We start from the raw sequence: 15,413 nt of genomic DNA on the forward strand, positions 1-15,413 counted from the left end.
GGCCCTAGAAAATACTTTTAATTCACAGCACTGACATTTGACCGTCTCTTACGATGCCCTCCCTGGGACGCTACAGACTTGGCAGAACCATGCAGAGAGACCAACAAAATCACTCATTTTTCATTGACCATGAATAAGTTTGAAATACATTTGTATTGCCATGTACCCTACAAGGTATTCTAGCTATATGCAGCTTTAATAACTTCTGACCACCTACTCACCCACCTCTTCAAGTCTGCTCTAATGTATCCTTTTGTAATGTAAAGCGCTTTGTGACAGTTCAGGCTGTTTGAAAGCGCTATATAAATAAACTTGAGTTGAGTTGAGTTGAGTTGAGTTTTGCAATAGTGCCCTCAAGTGGCACATAAGGCTATCACACCATAACAATATGCACAGCAGAAACCTCATTTTTTTCCCTTTAAACCTTGAACCTTGGTTTAAATGCAATCACAATTTGTTCGTTCATAGTTTGTGTAATATGGGTAGCATAAAAATAGTAATATTTCAAGTAATATGTTTAGCAATTATCCTCTGAGCAAAATGTCAAACATGACTGTTTTACCATTGCTATACAGCATTTTTCCAGTTATGCAGTTATTCATTCCTATTAGGAGGTCATGTTAGGAGATGTAACAGTACATGTAATAATTAAGGGTAAAACACAATGGCAGTTATTAGTCAGGTGATTTGTCTCTTTTTTTTTCTTTTCTTTTTTTAACAGTATCTAGCAGGCCTCAGGTGTTGAAAAAAACTTTTGTCATCTGTAAGGAAGAGGTTTCAGTCAAGCACATAAATATGTCTCCAGTCCAGACCTTCCAATTGTGCTAATTCTGGTGTCAGTTTTAAATAGTGCTCACTCTGAAGGCACTTGAAGTTGCTGCTCTGTCCAAGATCTTTGACAATTCACTTTTGTTGCCAGGCTGTACACATCCATCTCCAAGCTGAAAGAGAAAATCCAATGACATTCAAGCACGATTTAATGAGTAAAAATCTTTGCAATGTTTTTTTTTCTATTGCCATTCATGTTAGTTTGCAGGTAGTCATTTTCACAGGACTGTATTGTGTGTATACTATATACAGTATGTCTTTGTAGTTATACACAGAGAGAGAGAGAGAGAGAGAGAGAGAGAGAGAGAGAGAGAGAGAGAGAGAGAGAGAGAGAGAGAGAGAGAGAGAGAGAGAGAGAGAGAGAGAGAGAGAGAGAGAGAGAGAGACTTTACCTAGAATCGTTGCGTCGTCCTCCCAGGCTACTGAATTTATATGGTTGGGTATTGCTTAAAGGCGATGGCGGACAAAGCTTATTTATCCTTATCAACGGCTGCTTGAATGGCAGGTCTGTCTGTGCAGTGCTTGTAGCTTTCACAACTTTGTGCCCAACGCTGAAGGAATGATGCTTGTGTTCTGAATTGGCCGGGTTGATTCGAATCCTATGTGCGCGGATTCCTATGGGCTTCTTCCTACCAGAGGCTGATTTGGAACTTACAGGAGGGCAAGGCAAATGTGTGTTGTCACAGACAAGGGAATCCAGATCTGGTGACATGGATTTAAGTTCGTCTGAAAATATGTAAGAAAACAAGCAAAATTAGGCACTCAGTAATTCACCTTTTACAACTTGGCATCTCATAAAGTTGAGCATCTCCTTCTGAAATAACATTTTTATGTTAATAATAATAATTATTTTTTAAGTTAAAACCAGAATATTCATTCTGAGTGTTTTTTACCTGTATACATAGACTTGAAAGATGAATTAGATGAACGTGTGTCTAGGATATCCTCACAATGTTCTTCATCACAACTGTCACTGCTCCTACCATCAAATCTTTCCCTTTCTTCATCATCATCGGCCTCTTCATCGTCGTCGTGATGTAGAACAACCAGCACCTGTGGTAGTCTATCTCTTTGTATTTCTTCAAGATGTCTGGAAGACATGTGTGAGTCATGTACTGTAACTGATTAATTTCAAATTGCTCTGTGCACTGGGGGTCAGTCAGTTCAGAATATAAAAGAGACTTCCTTAAATTGTACATTTGGAAGCATACAACTGTCAAAAATGGTAAGATCCTGCCAGTTAGCTACCATGATGTCTACCCAGAGAAAACTGTCATGGGGACAACATGCAAATTCACACCAAGGCTGGGGTTCATACCCAGAACTTCTAAACTGTGAGACAGACGGGCCAACCATTTTCTATAAGGAGCTTGTCTTCATTAGAGATGTGGGTACCTGGGGCCAATCCCAATTGAATATGGGTGAGAGGAAGGGTACACTGGACAATTAATTGCAATCCCTTAAATTCTCACTTGTACCCATAGAGAATTCAGTGTCCTCAATTAATCTCAAATGCATGTTTTCAGAATGTTGGAGGAAGCACGAGTTCACAGAGAAAACCTACTCAAGCAGCAAGAAAATATGGAAACTCCACACAGACGCCTGAATTAATTCATTGATTGAGATTGTACCTTTTTAGAATTTAATATAGTCATTAGGAATGGGACTTTAACACATTTTATGCTTGTGGATGTCATGAAAACCAAAACAACAAAAATGCCACAGTTGCATACTCTGGCACACAACACAGGAGCAAATCCAGATGGAATCCTAAATGGGTAAACACAAGTGTGGCCTACATGGGTCACACTTAGTTTGCCCACCTGGAAACCAGTTAAGGCCCATTCAGATCCCCATTCAAGCCCATATTAGCAAACACAGGTGGTACACATATGGGCCCCACATGAAATTGCCCATTTGGAACCCAGTCAGAAACCCATGTAAGCCCATGTGGGCTAACACAGGTGTGCCCCCTGGCAGAACCCAGGAGCAAAACCAGATGGAACCCATGCCCATTTGTTACCCAGGAAGCCCGCATCTGCACCATATGGGGCCCAGCTGGACATGTTAGCTGGGAATGAGAGATCTATCATAGGTAAGATTATTTTTTGTCTCCATTTTCAAATGTTCAGTCATAATAGCTCATGCTGTTACATTTGCAAAACAAGTAAACCTCATGACAATCAGTTGAGAATTAAACAAGTTGCGGCTTATTTTCTATGTCCATGCATTACGTTTGATGGGAACATTGCCCCACCAACGTAGCCATTGCATGAGAATGTCGAATAGGTGGGCCATCTAAATGCAAAGCACGTCTCAGGGAGCACAGAAACCACCGGAATTGTTAGCGCTAGTAGTCCAAGTATGAGTTTGAACCACACTAAATTTGATCAAATTATTTGATCTGATTCAATTATGTATTTGTTCAGTAGGGGACAGTGTATATTAATGAACATTTCAATAGTAAAAATATGAACGCACTACTACTATTAGAGACAAGTAGGGAAAATTTAACAATTGCAAAATGACTTGCTGTAATTACAAAACAAGTAACTCAACATTGGATAAACTCACAATGTCACTCGCATAGTGGATTACTCTGGGCTGTTAGACCACTACTAGTGTTAGAAGATGAAGAATTAGAAAATGTGCTACAGATAGTGACTGCGATCTATCTTCATCAGTCAGGTATTAAAATGAGTAATTGTTTCCATCTAATGAAGAATGAGTCATATACCTGCTGTGTTTCTCCCTCCAAGCTCTCAGTTCAGCTAGCACATCACCGCTCTCTTTCCCATCAGTGTCATGAGGGTCATGCATGTGCTCTGGTACATAGATGGGCAGGTCAAGTGGTGTAAAGGTTGACATGCAGGGTGCTGTCTGTGAGGACAAACAAATGCATATACAGTTAGTCATTATTTTAAGATAGCTGGGAAGCAGAACTAAAAATGAAAAATAAAAGATCATAGTAGAGTGTGACAGCAGAGACTATACGTAAGTACAAATTCAATAACTTCATGAAAGTTAATACAAGATATTTCTAAAAATCTCTCCCTTTATAAATAGCGTTCAACCAAAATACGGTAAGTGTAGTTCAGGTAGAGCCCATAGCAAAATGTACTTTCACAACAACCGGTAAGTGAAATAAACTTTGATTTCAATGATAACATGTCACCTACCTTCAATTTTTCACGTCTTGCTCGTATAGCCTTGACAGGATTTCCACAGAACAGAATCTTGCCAGCACCTGCATAAAGTGTATAAACAGAACACAATTATTTCAATATTTGTCGTATTTTTTTGGATTTTTTTTTTAAGGTTTGTCATCTTGAAGCAATACTAAACCTATTACTATTACTAAAGCCTATTACAAAAAAAAATGACTATAGTAGTAAACATTTATGTGACCCATCAGAAAACGTAACCATGCGTCAGGACGCTGCTGTCTTCTTCGACGTCAGTCGAGTCAGAATCCACAGAACCAGGTGTGGACACTGGAGAGGAAAGAAACCCAGATGAACTTGCTGATATAGGTCTGGATGCAGTTGTGCTCGCTGATGAGAGTGGCCGGAAGCTAGAGGCAGGCTGCCTGGCTGAGCTGTGCCAGCTGCATGAACCATTTGCTTCCGCTTCTAGAAAATGACAAGTGTGTCATTAAAATCACCTTGAAACAACAGGTAAGTCCGCAACAAAAACAAATGCATACGGTCTTCAGTTGATGCCGGCGATGGTTCTCTTAGGCAGTTTCGGACAATAGCCCAGTCTTCCCACATGGTGCTGCTCGAGCTCAACCTGCCATCCTCCACTCGTGCGTTGTCAAGGTAACGCAGCTGTGGAACCAACTCCCTCACGGCGTCCCAATAATTGTAGTTGATCTGATGGTGTGAGCAAATCAAAGTAGGAAAAATAAATTTATGTGACTACAATTTGAAGGTTTAGAGATGGCACAGTTACGACAGAGACTGTTTGAATGATGATAAAACTCATCAAGTATGAACTGAACATTTCTCATCTGCCCCCAAACTAAAGAAATGCCCTGCCGAGAAAGAGAATAATTACTAACTAGTAGGGGAAAATCAAAGCGAGGAGAGAGTGTGCGGCTTAGGAGAGAGGAAATAAACAGTTGTTTGTGTTTGGAAGAGCGTTTGGCAAACTCACGTTGCCAAGTCAAACCCTCAGCTGCTACAAAGCGCAAGCCTAATATATATTCAGCTCAGCCTTTCCCTTCATTGCCCTACTTTTCCGATTAATTCTCTGCTGGTGAGCATAAATAAAACTCTCGTACAGTGGCCCCAACTTTCCACAGTTATAAATCTGCAGAAGGCAGAAACCATGGTACTGCTGTATGCGAAATGTGCCCATACTCAGTGAAGAGCTCCACGAGCCAACATAGGATAACCTCAATTCAAATGAATGTTGTGAACCACGTAAACAAAAAACAAATACAATGATTTCCAATTTTTTTCTTCAGCCTTCAATGGAATATAGATTTAGACTCACTCACAGCAGCTTACGTGTGTGAATGAGTGAGTGAAGAAAAAAAAATCCGTGCGTGCTTTCAAATTGCCGCGGGAGTGACGTCACGCAGATGACACATTCGCCCAGCTCCGTTTGCCACACGCCACCCCCCCGCTCTGCGATTGGCTGGAGGGTTGTAAATACTTTCCACTGAAATGTCCCGCTGTTTACAAAACAAACACAAAATGGCAAAATACAGGCTGGGGAGGTGGTTTAGGACGAAATCACCACAAAAGATGAACAAAAACACAGATGTGTAGACTGAGAGAAAGTTAAAGTGTGTACATCCTGTATTTAAAAAGTGCATTTTCCTGAGTGAATCCGGCAGACAGCCCCTTTAACACAGTTCATCACTACATATAACAAATGCAAGTTAAAACTTTCCCATACGCCTCTATTAACAACAACACCCAGTCGGCTTTTTTGGTATTTTGTTCGTATTAATTTTCAGTGATTATTTTGTGAGAGGTGGTATGCATACCACATTTTGAGAATTCTTGAGCTACAGTGTAACAACATATTGACCTACTTGTGTGGTAGTTGGGTTTGGCTGCAGACACACGGGGTTTCCCTCCAAGGTGAGGGTCTGCAATTTGCTACACAACCCGAGATATTGCACCTGGACAAGGTCATTCACATCATTTCCTTCCAGATCTAATACTTGTAGCTTTTCCAGCATGCCAACCTGACTCAAGTCTGACACTTGGTTAAATGCCAAGTACAGTTCCTGAAAAAGAGAAAATGTATTTAAACAACAAACAACCAAAACAATTGCTTGTACATTTCAAATTTAATAGTCACATTTTGAACTGAACAAGTATCTGGCAAGAAACTGCAATTTAGGAAGTGTACCCTGAGAGAGGAAAGTGTCGAAATGCCATCCAAGTCTTTTAGGCAGCAACAAGACATCCATAGAACCTGCAGATGAGATAAGGTGGTTCCCAGGTCCCTATTTAAAAAAACAAAAAAACAACAAAAAAAACGGTCAAATAAAACTATTAAAATTGCAGGTGATTCCCAAAACACAACATAATAAAGCTACATCTTAGTGTGTCCATACCCTACTGAGATCTGAGCCTTTATATTAAAAAAAAAAAAAAAAGTAAATATTAGCAGTTGTTAGCCACAAGTTCCACAAGGTTCTATGTTTTTAGACCTAACTTTCTCCCGCATATGCTTTTCATTCAACATATTACTCATGAACATCTGTGAAATGCCATGCTATACCTACTGAGTTAAAACACCCTTTGTCTAAATAGCCCTCCTGGAGGGCATAATTTCTTAAAACAAACAAACAAACATTTCTCATTTCTTTATTTTCAACATACACCGTGTGCAATGGGGAGTAGAGGATGTCCCATCTTACGTTCAAGGCGGAGTTTACTTACAAAGAACTCTTTTGGAGTTTGCAAAAAATGTACAAACGCCAATTTCAATTAAATTGGGACATTGTGTAAAATTAAAAATTAAAACAGAATACAATGGTTTGTAAACCAGTTTCAATTTACAATCAATTGAAAATACACTACAAAATACAAGATATTTGATGTTGAAACAGATAAACTCTGTATTTTTATATATATTCACTCATTCTGAATTTGAGGCCAATAACATTGTCTAAAAAATAAAAATAAAAAAAATAAAAACACGGACAGGGGTATGTTTACCATTATACTACATCACCAATTTTTTTTTAAACAACGCTCCAAGCATTTGGGAAGTTGGAACTGAGGACACTAACAATTGCTTTGTAGGTGGAATTCTTTCCCAGTTTGGAGGTTTCACTGCAAATGCCTTTTAAATTTGTAATACATTTCCCATTTTTCATATGCTTTATAACACCTTTTTTGTGTCAGGATTGCACATGTATTACTTAATTTAAGTACAGTCTATGTATTGAGTACAAGTGTATATGGAATATGGATGGATGGACTAAGCACATGTTATATTGTGAAAGCTGACATCAACAGATATGCATGCGGATTCCAAACCAGGTTGCAAACATGAAGGCTAATGTCATGTTTGTCACTTTTACTCACCGTACAGATGTGAGCACACTGTTGTTCATTTTCAGCAGCACCAGCCTGGGCAAGTAAGAACCTACAGAATGACATCAGTATTTAAATGACAAATAAAATGACTCTTTTAAAGAGTCGAACCAAGACTGCCAGTTACTTATTACTTTATTTATTTTTTTACTCACAATGCTCTTAATAATACTGTATTCACTTAACATTCTATGAGATGCTGCTGAGCCTGTGCACTTATTGTTTTTGTTTCAACGTAAACCAATTCTAAGTAAAACAATATTTCAGTTAAACTGAAATTTAGGAAAACTTTACTGTACTTTACTGTAGAAAACTTATTATTATTTATTTGTTGAAGATTTCATTGAACTTTGTAAGACATGCTGCCGAGCCTGCGAGCTCTTTGAAAACAAAAAATGTCCATCGTAAAAAAAAAACAAAAAAAAAAAACTTTAACATATTGAAGTTTGTATTTTCCATCGCCTTTAAATACATATTGTTCCTTTTTACCACAAACAAATAACTGCTCCAAATATTGCTGTCGGCCCTAAAACAAAAAAACAAAAAAAACATATTGGTCTATCTGTAGTCAGATGCGCCACTTCTTGCTTCTCACTGAATTAGTTCTTTTTCTGGAATGTCAATATTGTCCTTCACATTAGTGTTAATTTAAGCCGCTATTTTTAAAATTTGTCTCAGTTTTAGTCCAATTTCAATCACGCTTGTTAGTTTTTATCAGTTATTCAACCTCATCCCATTTTATTTAGTCCATTTTTAGTCAACTATAAATCTAGCTTTAGTCTTTTAGTCCAGGAAAACATAATTTTATTGGTCTAGATTTAGTCAACAAAAGCTGTCAACATTTTAGTCTAATTTTAGTCAGGACAATCATTTAACCATTGTATTATTATTATTATTATTATTTTTGGTTAGTGGATTATGTTGAACATTTTGGATCTAAAACTATTTCATATACAATTTTCTCTCATCTTTTTGATGAAAAACAACTTGAAAAACAATTACAGTACAGTATATTGTGACGCTGACGAGACAGTGAGGTAGCGTGAACAGTTTTATTTTGTAAGCCCGAAGGCTCACTCCTCAACTGATGCAGGCAAGTCAAAAATGCAGGCAAGTGATTATTTTCCATGTTACATACACTTATGTCATAGAAAAATCAAATCCCCACAAAACAATAACCTAAAAAAACATGATAACAAACCAACACAACTGAACCAATAACTAACAAAACAATTCACCCAGAACATGCATTTTAAAGCTCTTTCATTCCCCCAGTGCCGCAAAGCATGCTGGGAGCAAGTGGCTACTATAGCGCCATCCTATAAAGGTAGTAAATTATCATTAGCTAGTGGTCGGATTAACATTATTGTTGGAACATTATAGCCATTAGATTAATGTTGTATTATATTTTTTTTGGTCTAACCGTTCACCATGAATCCACCTCCTGTCTGTCCCATGTGTTTGTGCATGTTGCACTCGCTAGCTGCAGATTTGAAAGAGGGTGTGTCACTGTCGTCACTTGGCAGTGTCACTGTGACAGATTAGCAGAGACAAGATTTTCTTTAAATCTTCTCCAACCCCTTACAATCTTCATCTAAAAGATGTAATTTGCTACTATAGTAATTCAGAAGACAAAAACTTTGAATATTTACTTAATTTTGTTATTCTTTATGCTAAGTTTTTTATTCACAAACAAAAAAATTTCCAAATCCAACCCCAGATTTGTGTGCTTCCTTCTGGAATTGAAATCCATTTTCAAAGCTGTAAAATTAATCAACAATAAGAAAAGCAGTAAATTGTCAAATCTGTTAGACGTTTTTCTTCTATGATGCTTCATTTGTGTAATATCCAAAGATGGTTGACCTGTTTTAATGTCAAATTCTTATTTTTTATTTATTTTTTATTCTTTTGTGTTTTAATATCTTTAAATTGTACAACGATTTTTGTATCTGGTATGTATGTAAGACGTATTCTGAAATGTAAAGCTGTGTTAAACTATGTTAATAAAAGCTCTCAAAAAAGACAAGATTTTACAAAATATTGGTTTTCGTCTTGTTTTTGTTCCGGAACTAAAATGTCCATAAATTTTAGTCCAGTTTTTATTAAGTGAAGTAAATTAGTAAATTAGGAAAATGCATACCGATTTAGTCCCAGTTATTGTTTATTAACTCATTCACGCCCAGCCATTTTCACTGAAGTATTTTCCTGGATTTTGACTCCTTTTGCAAGGCCCGCGGAATATTATGTTCTATTGCTATAAAAATATGGAACCTACCAAAAGAGAGATGAGAGTCTCTTCTTTCATCAAGAAAAAAAAAAGTATATTCCTATCTGTTTCCGCTGTGCAGCAATTAGCAATAGAACATAGCTACGTTTCATCATTATTCACAAATCTGCTTAGAACTGTGGGGAAATCAGCTTGTTTTAACATGGCCTGGTTGGTCTCTTATACTCTGCTGACACTCAACCATTTAAGTATAAATACGTCTTTGGGACACTTAAAACAATTAAAATATGACGCAATTATACGTTTTTGGGAGCTAATGAGTTAATGAGGGTTTTCGTCTAGTCTAGTTTTAGTATGGTGAAAAATGTGTGTTGACGAAATGATTTTTGTTTAGTTTTCGTTGACGAAATTAACACTAAACCACATATATGAAAACAGTATGACTTTTAAGTGAATAATTAACTCATGATAATTAACTAATAATAATTGTATTAATAAAAAGTAATAATTAATTAATTAATTATAATTAACAATATTAATGAATAATTAACCAATTATTTAAATTAATCAATAATAATTAACTGAATAATTAACTTTACATATAAACATTTATCAGACGAGACAGACTATTCCTAATAAAACAACCCAACATACAGTTAGGCCCAAAAGTAACTAAGTAAATTAAATAACAAAACTTGTGTCACTGTCCAAACACTTTTGGAACTAACTGTAGATAGATGCTGCTAGTTGTACTTTTTTTTTTAATAAAACCATACAGTATAGTTAAAGATTACAGATGTCTCTCGATGTGCTGTGTCGCTCACCAAAGTTACCGAGGCTGTTTCCTTGAGCGTCCACACAGATTTCCAGGGAGGTCACCTGAGAAAGATCTTTTATGCCACACAGTAATTCCTGTGAAGGACAGTCTTAACTCAGCACAGTGGCCCAAGATGTACTGTGGATATTAAACAGGATTTCTATCTATTTTACAGCCAGCATATACAGTTAATACAGGAGTTCAATCCCTAGTTGCAGTAACTTTGTGTTTAATTTTTCCTCCCAAATTTTAATTGGCTTTCTTAATTTTAATGTCATGCAATTTAATTTAAACTAGACTTTACACCAATCTGTCGATACTTCGCATTTTATGCAATGACATCATAGATCAGCTCAGACAAATAAGACATTACATACTATAGTCAGTGTTTTATTAGTGGTTTTTGAATATGTTTTGTGTTTAATTCTCCCCCCCATGCATTTCAATCGGCATCAATTCTTTACGTTTTTTTTTTTTTTTTTTTTTTTTTTTTTTGTTCTTTGCTGGGGCGGCACGGTGGTGACTGGCTAGCACGTCTGCCTCCCAGTACTGAGGACTCGGGTTCAAGTCCAGGCTCCGGCCATCATGGGTGGAGTTTGCATGTTCTCCCCGTTCCTGCGCGAGTCTTCTCCAGGTACTCCGGTCTCCTCCCACATTCCAAAGATATGTGTGGCAGGTTAATTGGGTGCTCCGAATTGTCCCTAGGTGCTTGTGCGTGTGGATGGTTTTTTGTCTCTGTGTGCCCTGCGATTGGCTGGCAGCCAGTCCAGGGTGTACCCTATCTACTGCCCAAAGCCAGCTGAGATAGGCACCTCCCGTGACCCTTGTGAGGAATAAGTGGTCAAGAAAATGGATGGATGGATATTTATAAGGCGGCTATATATACTGTATATAGATAGATAGATATATTATATATACACACACACACACACACACACACACAGCATGTTTGACATTTATTTTTAGCATGTTTTTAATGAGATCAAATAAGAACTTGTAAAATACACAAACACAACTTAAATTCATCAGGACAGAGTGCCTCGGATTTTCAGACTTCTTTTCACACAAGGCTTTTCAGCAAGCCTATGATTTTCTGATTGCTTGCTATTTTGGCCGTATCCTTGAACAGAACCTGTAGTCCACTTTACTTTTTCAGTCCCACTTCATCTGCCTTCAACTTAAATTACAGCAATATTTTGTGTAATATACCAATAAATGTTATTTTTGTGATTTCCACACTGACAAAATTATCCAACCCCTTAAAAATTATCACTCTTTACAACCGAATTTTAAATAAATAGTTTTTAATTAGGTGTTGAAAACACCTGTAGTTGTCAACAGAACCATAACTGTCAAAAATTAAGTAAATTTAAAAAGTATGTATTATTCGTCCTCCATCCAGACAGTTAATGGTGTCTTTGCAAAATGGTGACCTCCAGGGAATGTTCAAAGAAGTCAAGAGAGGTCGTAATTTGCTTACTAGTAAGGATATGAATATAAAGAGATAGCAATGACATTAAACATTTCAAGCAAGGCAACTGGAGGCATATTTGGCATGTTTAAAGCTAAAGGTAAAGTGTAAATGATACTGTCAGTGACTGCTGTTCGATACCAAAAGGTGGGGACAAATCCCCAAATAACAGCTGAGGAACTGTGATTTGTCAGAGTGAGGTACTCAGATTTCGTCCTAGACAGTATACAATAAGGTGTGCATCGTGAGCTCAAGCCTTCCATGATAGAATTCGTAGGTACAACCCCCACACTGACTCCAAGAAGAGTCAACTCAAAACCCATGTGGACAAAACACAAAGGTTTTGGAGTGTTGTTCTCAAGGGGCAACCATGCAGACAAAATTTGGGCTCTTTGGGTCTATATCAGGGGTGGCGAGATCCGGTCCTCGAGGGCCGCAGTCTTTCAGGTTTTGGATATTTCACTTCTTCAACACAGCTGATTCATGATCAGCTCATCAGCAAGCTCTGCAGAAGCCTGATAACGAGCCTGTTAATTGGAATCAGCTGCACTTCGAGTAGGGAAATCTATAAAAGCTGCAGGACTCCGGCCCTCGAGGACTGCAGTTTGCCACCCCTGGTCTATATCAACAACATATCTTGGGAAGGAAAAACAAAGCCTGTAAGGAAAGTAAACCTGACTTATTGTGAACCAAAGCAAAAGGACAGTCATCCACTGTGGTTGTTTTGCTCCTTTAGATAACAGGGAATCTCCAGCGTGTGCAAGACAAGTTACCATGAATTACAATATTTATCAGGAGATTTTGGACACTGACAACAATTCCAAGCATACCTCCAAATCTACCATGGCTTGTTTGCAGACGAAATTCTGGACGATTCTGGTGGCCACTGCCATCACTCGACTTAAATAGAATAGAAAATCTCTGATGGGATGTGATGAATATAGTTGCAGAACACAAGCCCAATAATGTAGAACTAGAGGCCTTTTCCAATGAAGAATGGGCAGTGCAGAGATACCTGTAGGTGGCTGCAGGGACCAAACATTCATGTTTTGTGGGAGGAAGCTAAATACCCAACCAGAACCCACAAGGCTGAGGACTATGAGAACATGCAAACTCCACAAAGGAGCTGAAAGATTCCAACCGAGAACCCCTCCACCGTGATGATATGCTAACCAGTAACCACTGAATTAATTTAATTCAATTCGTTCATTTAAATGTTAAGAATCCATTTCACAGATATGTTTGGACCAACCATTTCTAGAAAATGCACTGAAATTACCAGAGTGTGTATCTATAGGCTACTTGTGTCGTTTAGTTTTGTGACCTTACCAGCCTCTGCTGGGACGGACAGAGGTCCAATGTTGCTTCAGCCTCCTCACCGCCTTTCATGACAGGAGCTGGGTTGAAGGGGCCTGATTCATCCATCACAGTCACCTGCACCCGGCAAGAACCAGGCCGAACTTCCCGTTTTCTACACGCGCGATCCATTCTTCTCTACTAACAATCCCTACGTCGAACATATGGTGTTGGGAAAAAAATTGCCTCGTTTTACTTCTACATTGGTCTTGTGCAAAAAAAATTCTGCCATTTCCCCCTCTCAACCAACGCAACTCGATCAGTCGGTGGGGTCGAATGTTTGCTTGACAACCAATTCTCATCTTCCTGGATACCGCAAGGATGTACTGGCTTCATGGGAAATGTAGTTTGCTAACTCCGAAATACGGAAGTAATAGACGAAAGTGTGTGGCTAAACCGATCTTTAAAATATTTGCGTAGGTCTAATTAATAGTATTCAAAGTAGCGTTTTTATTAAATTAAAAATGTATATATCGTTCACAAAGACTAATCGCGTGTACGTGGAGCTTTATTTTGAATGCAGACATCTATTTTCTTTCCCCTCAAAATTGTATTTGCCCATTTGCTGCAAACAATCTAAAAAGTGGGTGTACTTGCTTCCTGTGAGTTGTGCGCGCTCCCGTGAAGTGCGCGCAACCGGCGAGCACGGCTCGTGCACATCGGGGCGGTTCTGCTTGGGTCTGCGCTGGGCGTGGGCTTTACGCACTCCTCTGTCCCCACTCCCCATCCTCTCGCCTGCCAGTGCTCACACACTAGAGCCACATTGTTCGACGAGGGCACATTTCTGTCCAACCAATAATGAGTGCCTCCGAGTCACTCGGTGCTATTTAGCGGAGGAAAAGTGTACAGTTCGTGGCAGATAATAACAATTCGGTTATTTGAAGACGACCGGAAACGGTGCGAAGACTGTTTGGATATACTGTATTCAATTCAAGAGGGAACTTGAGTTGAACATCTTTTTATTTTTATTTTTACCCCTCTCGTGTGGCAGACGAAGCATCGCTATAGCCCCGCTTGTTGTAAGTATGCGGTAAACACGTTCCAGATGTTAATAATGTGTCCGCCTTTGTACCGCGTGTTGTTGTGTCTTGCTGCCCAGTTACATGTTAGCTAGCAATGGTGAGGTTTTAATTGACAACCAGCCATCTTTTCCATTTACACGCGTGGATTTAGTTCGAGCTACGTGTGTGTTCCTAATAAATAATGCATGTGCAATTCGCGCAATTGTCATTCTGGACGACGACCCTTGAGTAGAGCGTTCAACTTGGGAGGAGGTTCCTGGATGTTTCCCTTGCCCCTAAAACAGAATGCGAAGTCATTCAAATGCACTTGTATTAAATGCATTGTGAAATAAATACAAATAAATTCGACTGCTGTTGCCGCTAACGGTGACCGCGCAGAAAGGGAGACACCCTGTCAGGAAAACTGCAAATGTATCACTGCGGAAGTTGGATTCCTTTACCAGGCTTGAGTCGAAGAACTGTTATGATGCTGACTCCCTAAAATGTTGCATAAGGAGGGGCTGACGGGTATTGTAATTGTCAAGCGAAAGGGCCCGAGGAACTTGTAGGCGCACCTGCACAATTAAACATTATGCAGTAAGAGCTGCATCATAAAAGTCCACCCTGATATACTGTACATAATAATGCCTAGTTTTGATTGACACTGTCACTTCGGTATTCATGTTACAACATGCTGATGGGTACCGTTTGCAGATCTATCTATCTATCTATCTATCTATCTATCTATGGGCACAACAATCAATTGATTAATTGTTTGTTAAGAGTTCCGCTGCCTATGTGGAATTGATTGTGTCTTAAAGTGACCAAACTACATCCCCAAACGGGCAAGGTCGGTCAAGCTCGTCTCCGCTCCAATGTAAAATCGACCCACAAAACTTTTTCGGCCTCAATAAAACCATACCAAACAACGTTCCAACAAACCGTGGACCTCCAACAAGCAAAATAGTGAATCGATGTGCCAGTAGATGAGTAAATCGGACATGAGACATCCACAAAGTGGAGCAACGTCTTCAATGGATTACACAATGTGGATGGCCTCACCACCAGCTAAATGTCTTCAAGATAAACAAGCATTCCTCTGTCGTTTGCTCTAATGGGCTAGCTAGGCTAAAGACATATAGTTAAA

The 15,413-nt window shown here is 38.7% G+C and overlaps 2 protein-coding genes across 4 annotated transcripts in view; one reads left to right on the plus strand and one right to left on the minus strand.

The window, feature by feature from the left end:
* Positions 1–14,109, minus strand: lrrc56 (leucine rich repeat containing 56). Of its 3 annotated transcripts, none has more exons than XM_077515983.1 (12): positions 13,239–14,109; positions 10,446–10,533; positions 7,386–7,446; positions 6,199–6,295; positions 5,876–6,073; positions 4,535–4,703; positions 4,254–4,460; positions 4,008–4,075; positions 3,566–3,708; positions 1,812–1,918; positions 1,221–1,554; positions 1–941 (listed from the first exon to the last, which is right to left on the minus strand). In XM_077515983.1, exons 1-12 carry the CDS (start codon positions 13,395–13,397, stop codon positions 854–856), a joined length of 1,719 nt encoding a protein of 572 aa, XP_077372109.1. In that variant the 5' UTR covers positions 13,398–14,109; the 3' UTR covers positions 1–853. The 3 variants fall into 3 exon arrangements, with proteins under 3 accessions (XP_077372109.1, XP_077372108.1, XP_077372110.1); XM_077515982.1 differs by having other exon boundaries at positions 1,722–1,918; positions 13,239–14,105; XM_077515984.1 differs by lacking the exon at positions 10,446–10,533 and having other exon boundaries at positions 1,722–1,918; positions 13,239–13,364.
* Positions 13,892–15,413, plus strand: part of LOC144015726 (GTPase HRas) — a 21,953-nt gene continuing 20,431 nt past the window's right edge. Inside the window, exon 1 of the mRNA XM_077515989.1 lies at positions 13,892–14,284. The gene's annotated coding sequence lies outside the window, so the exon portion shown is untranslated. The remainder of the gene's footprint in view (positions 14,285–15,413) is intronic.

Source organism: Festucalex cinctus, chromosome 3 (assembly GCF_051991245.1).
Source record: "Festucalex cinctus isolate MCC-2025b chromosome 3, RoL_Fcin_1.0, whole genome shotgun sequence".
Lineage (NCBI taxonomy): Eukaryota > Metazoa > Chordata > Actinopteri > Syngnathiformes > Syngnathidae > Festucalex > Festucalex cinctus.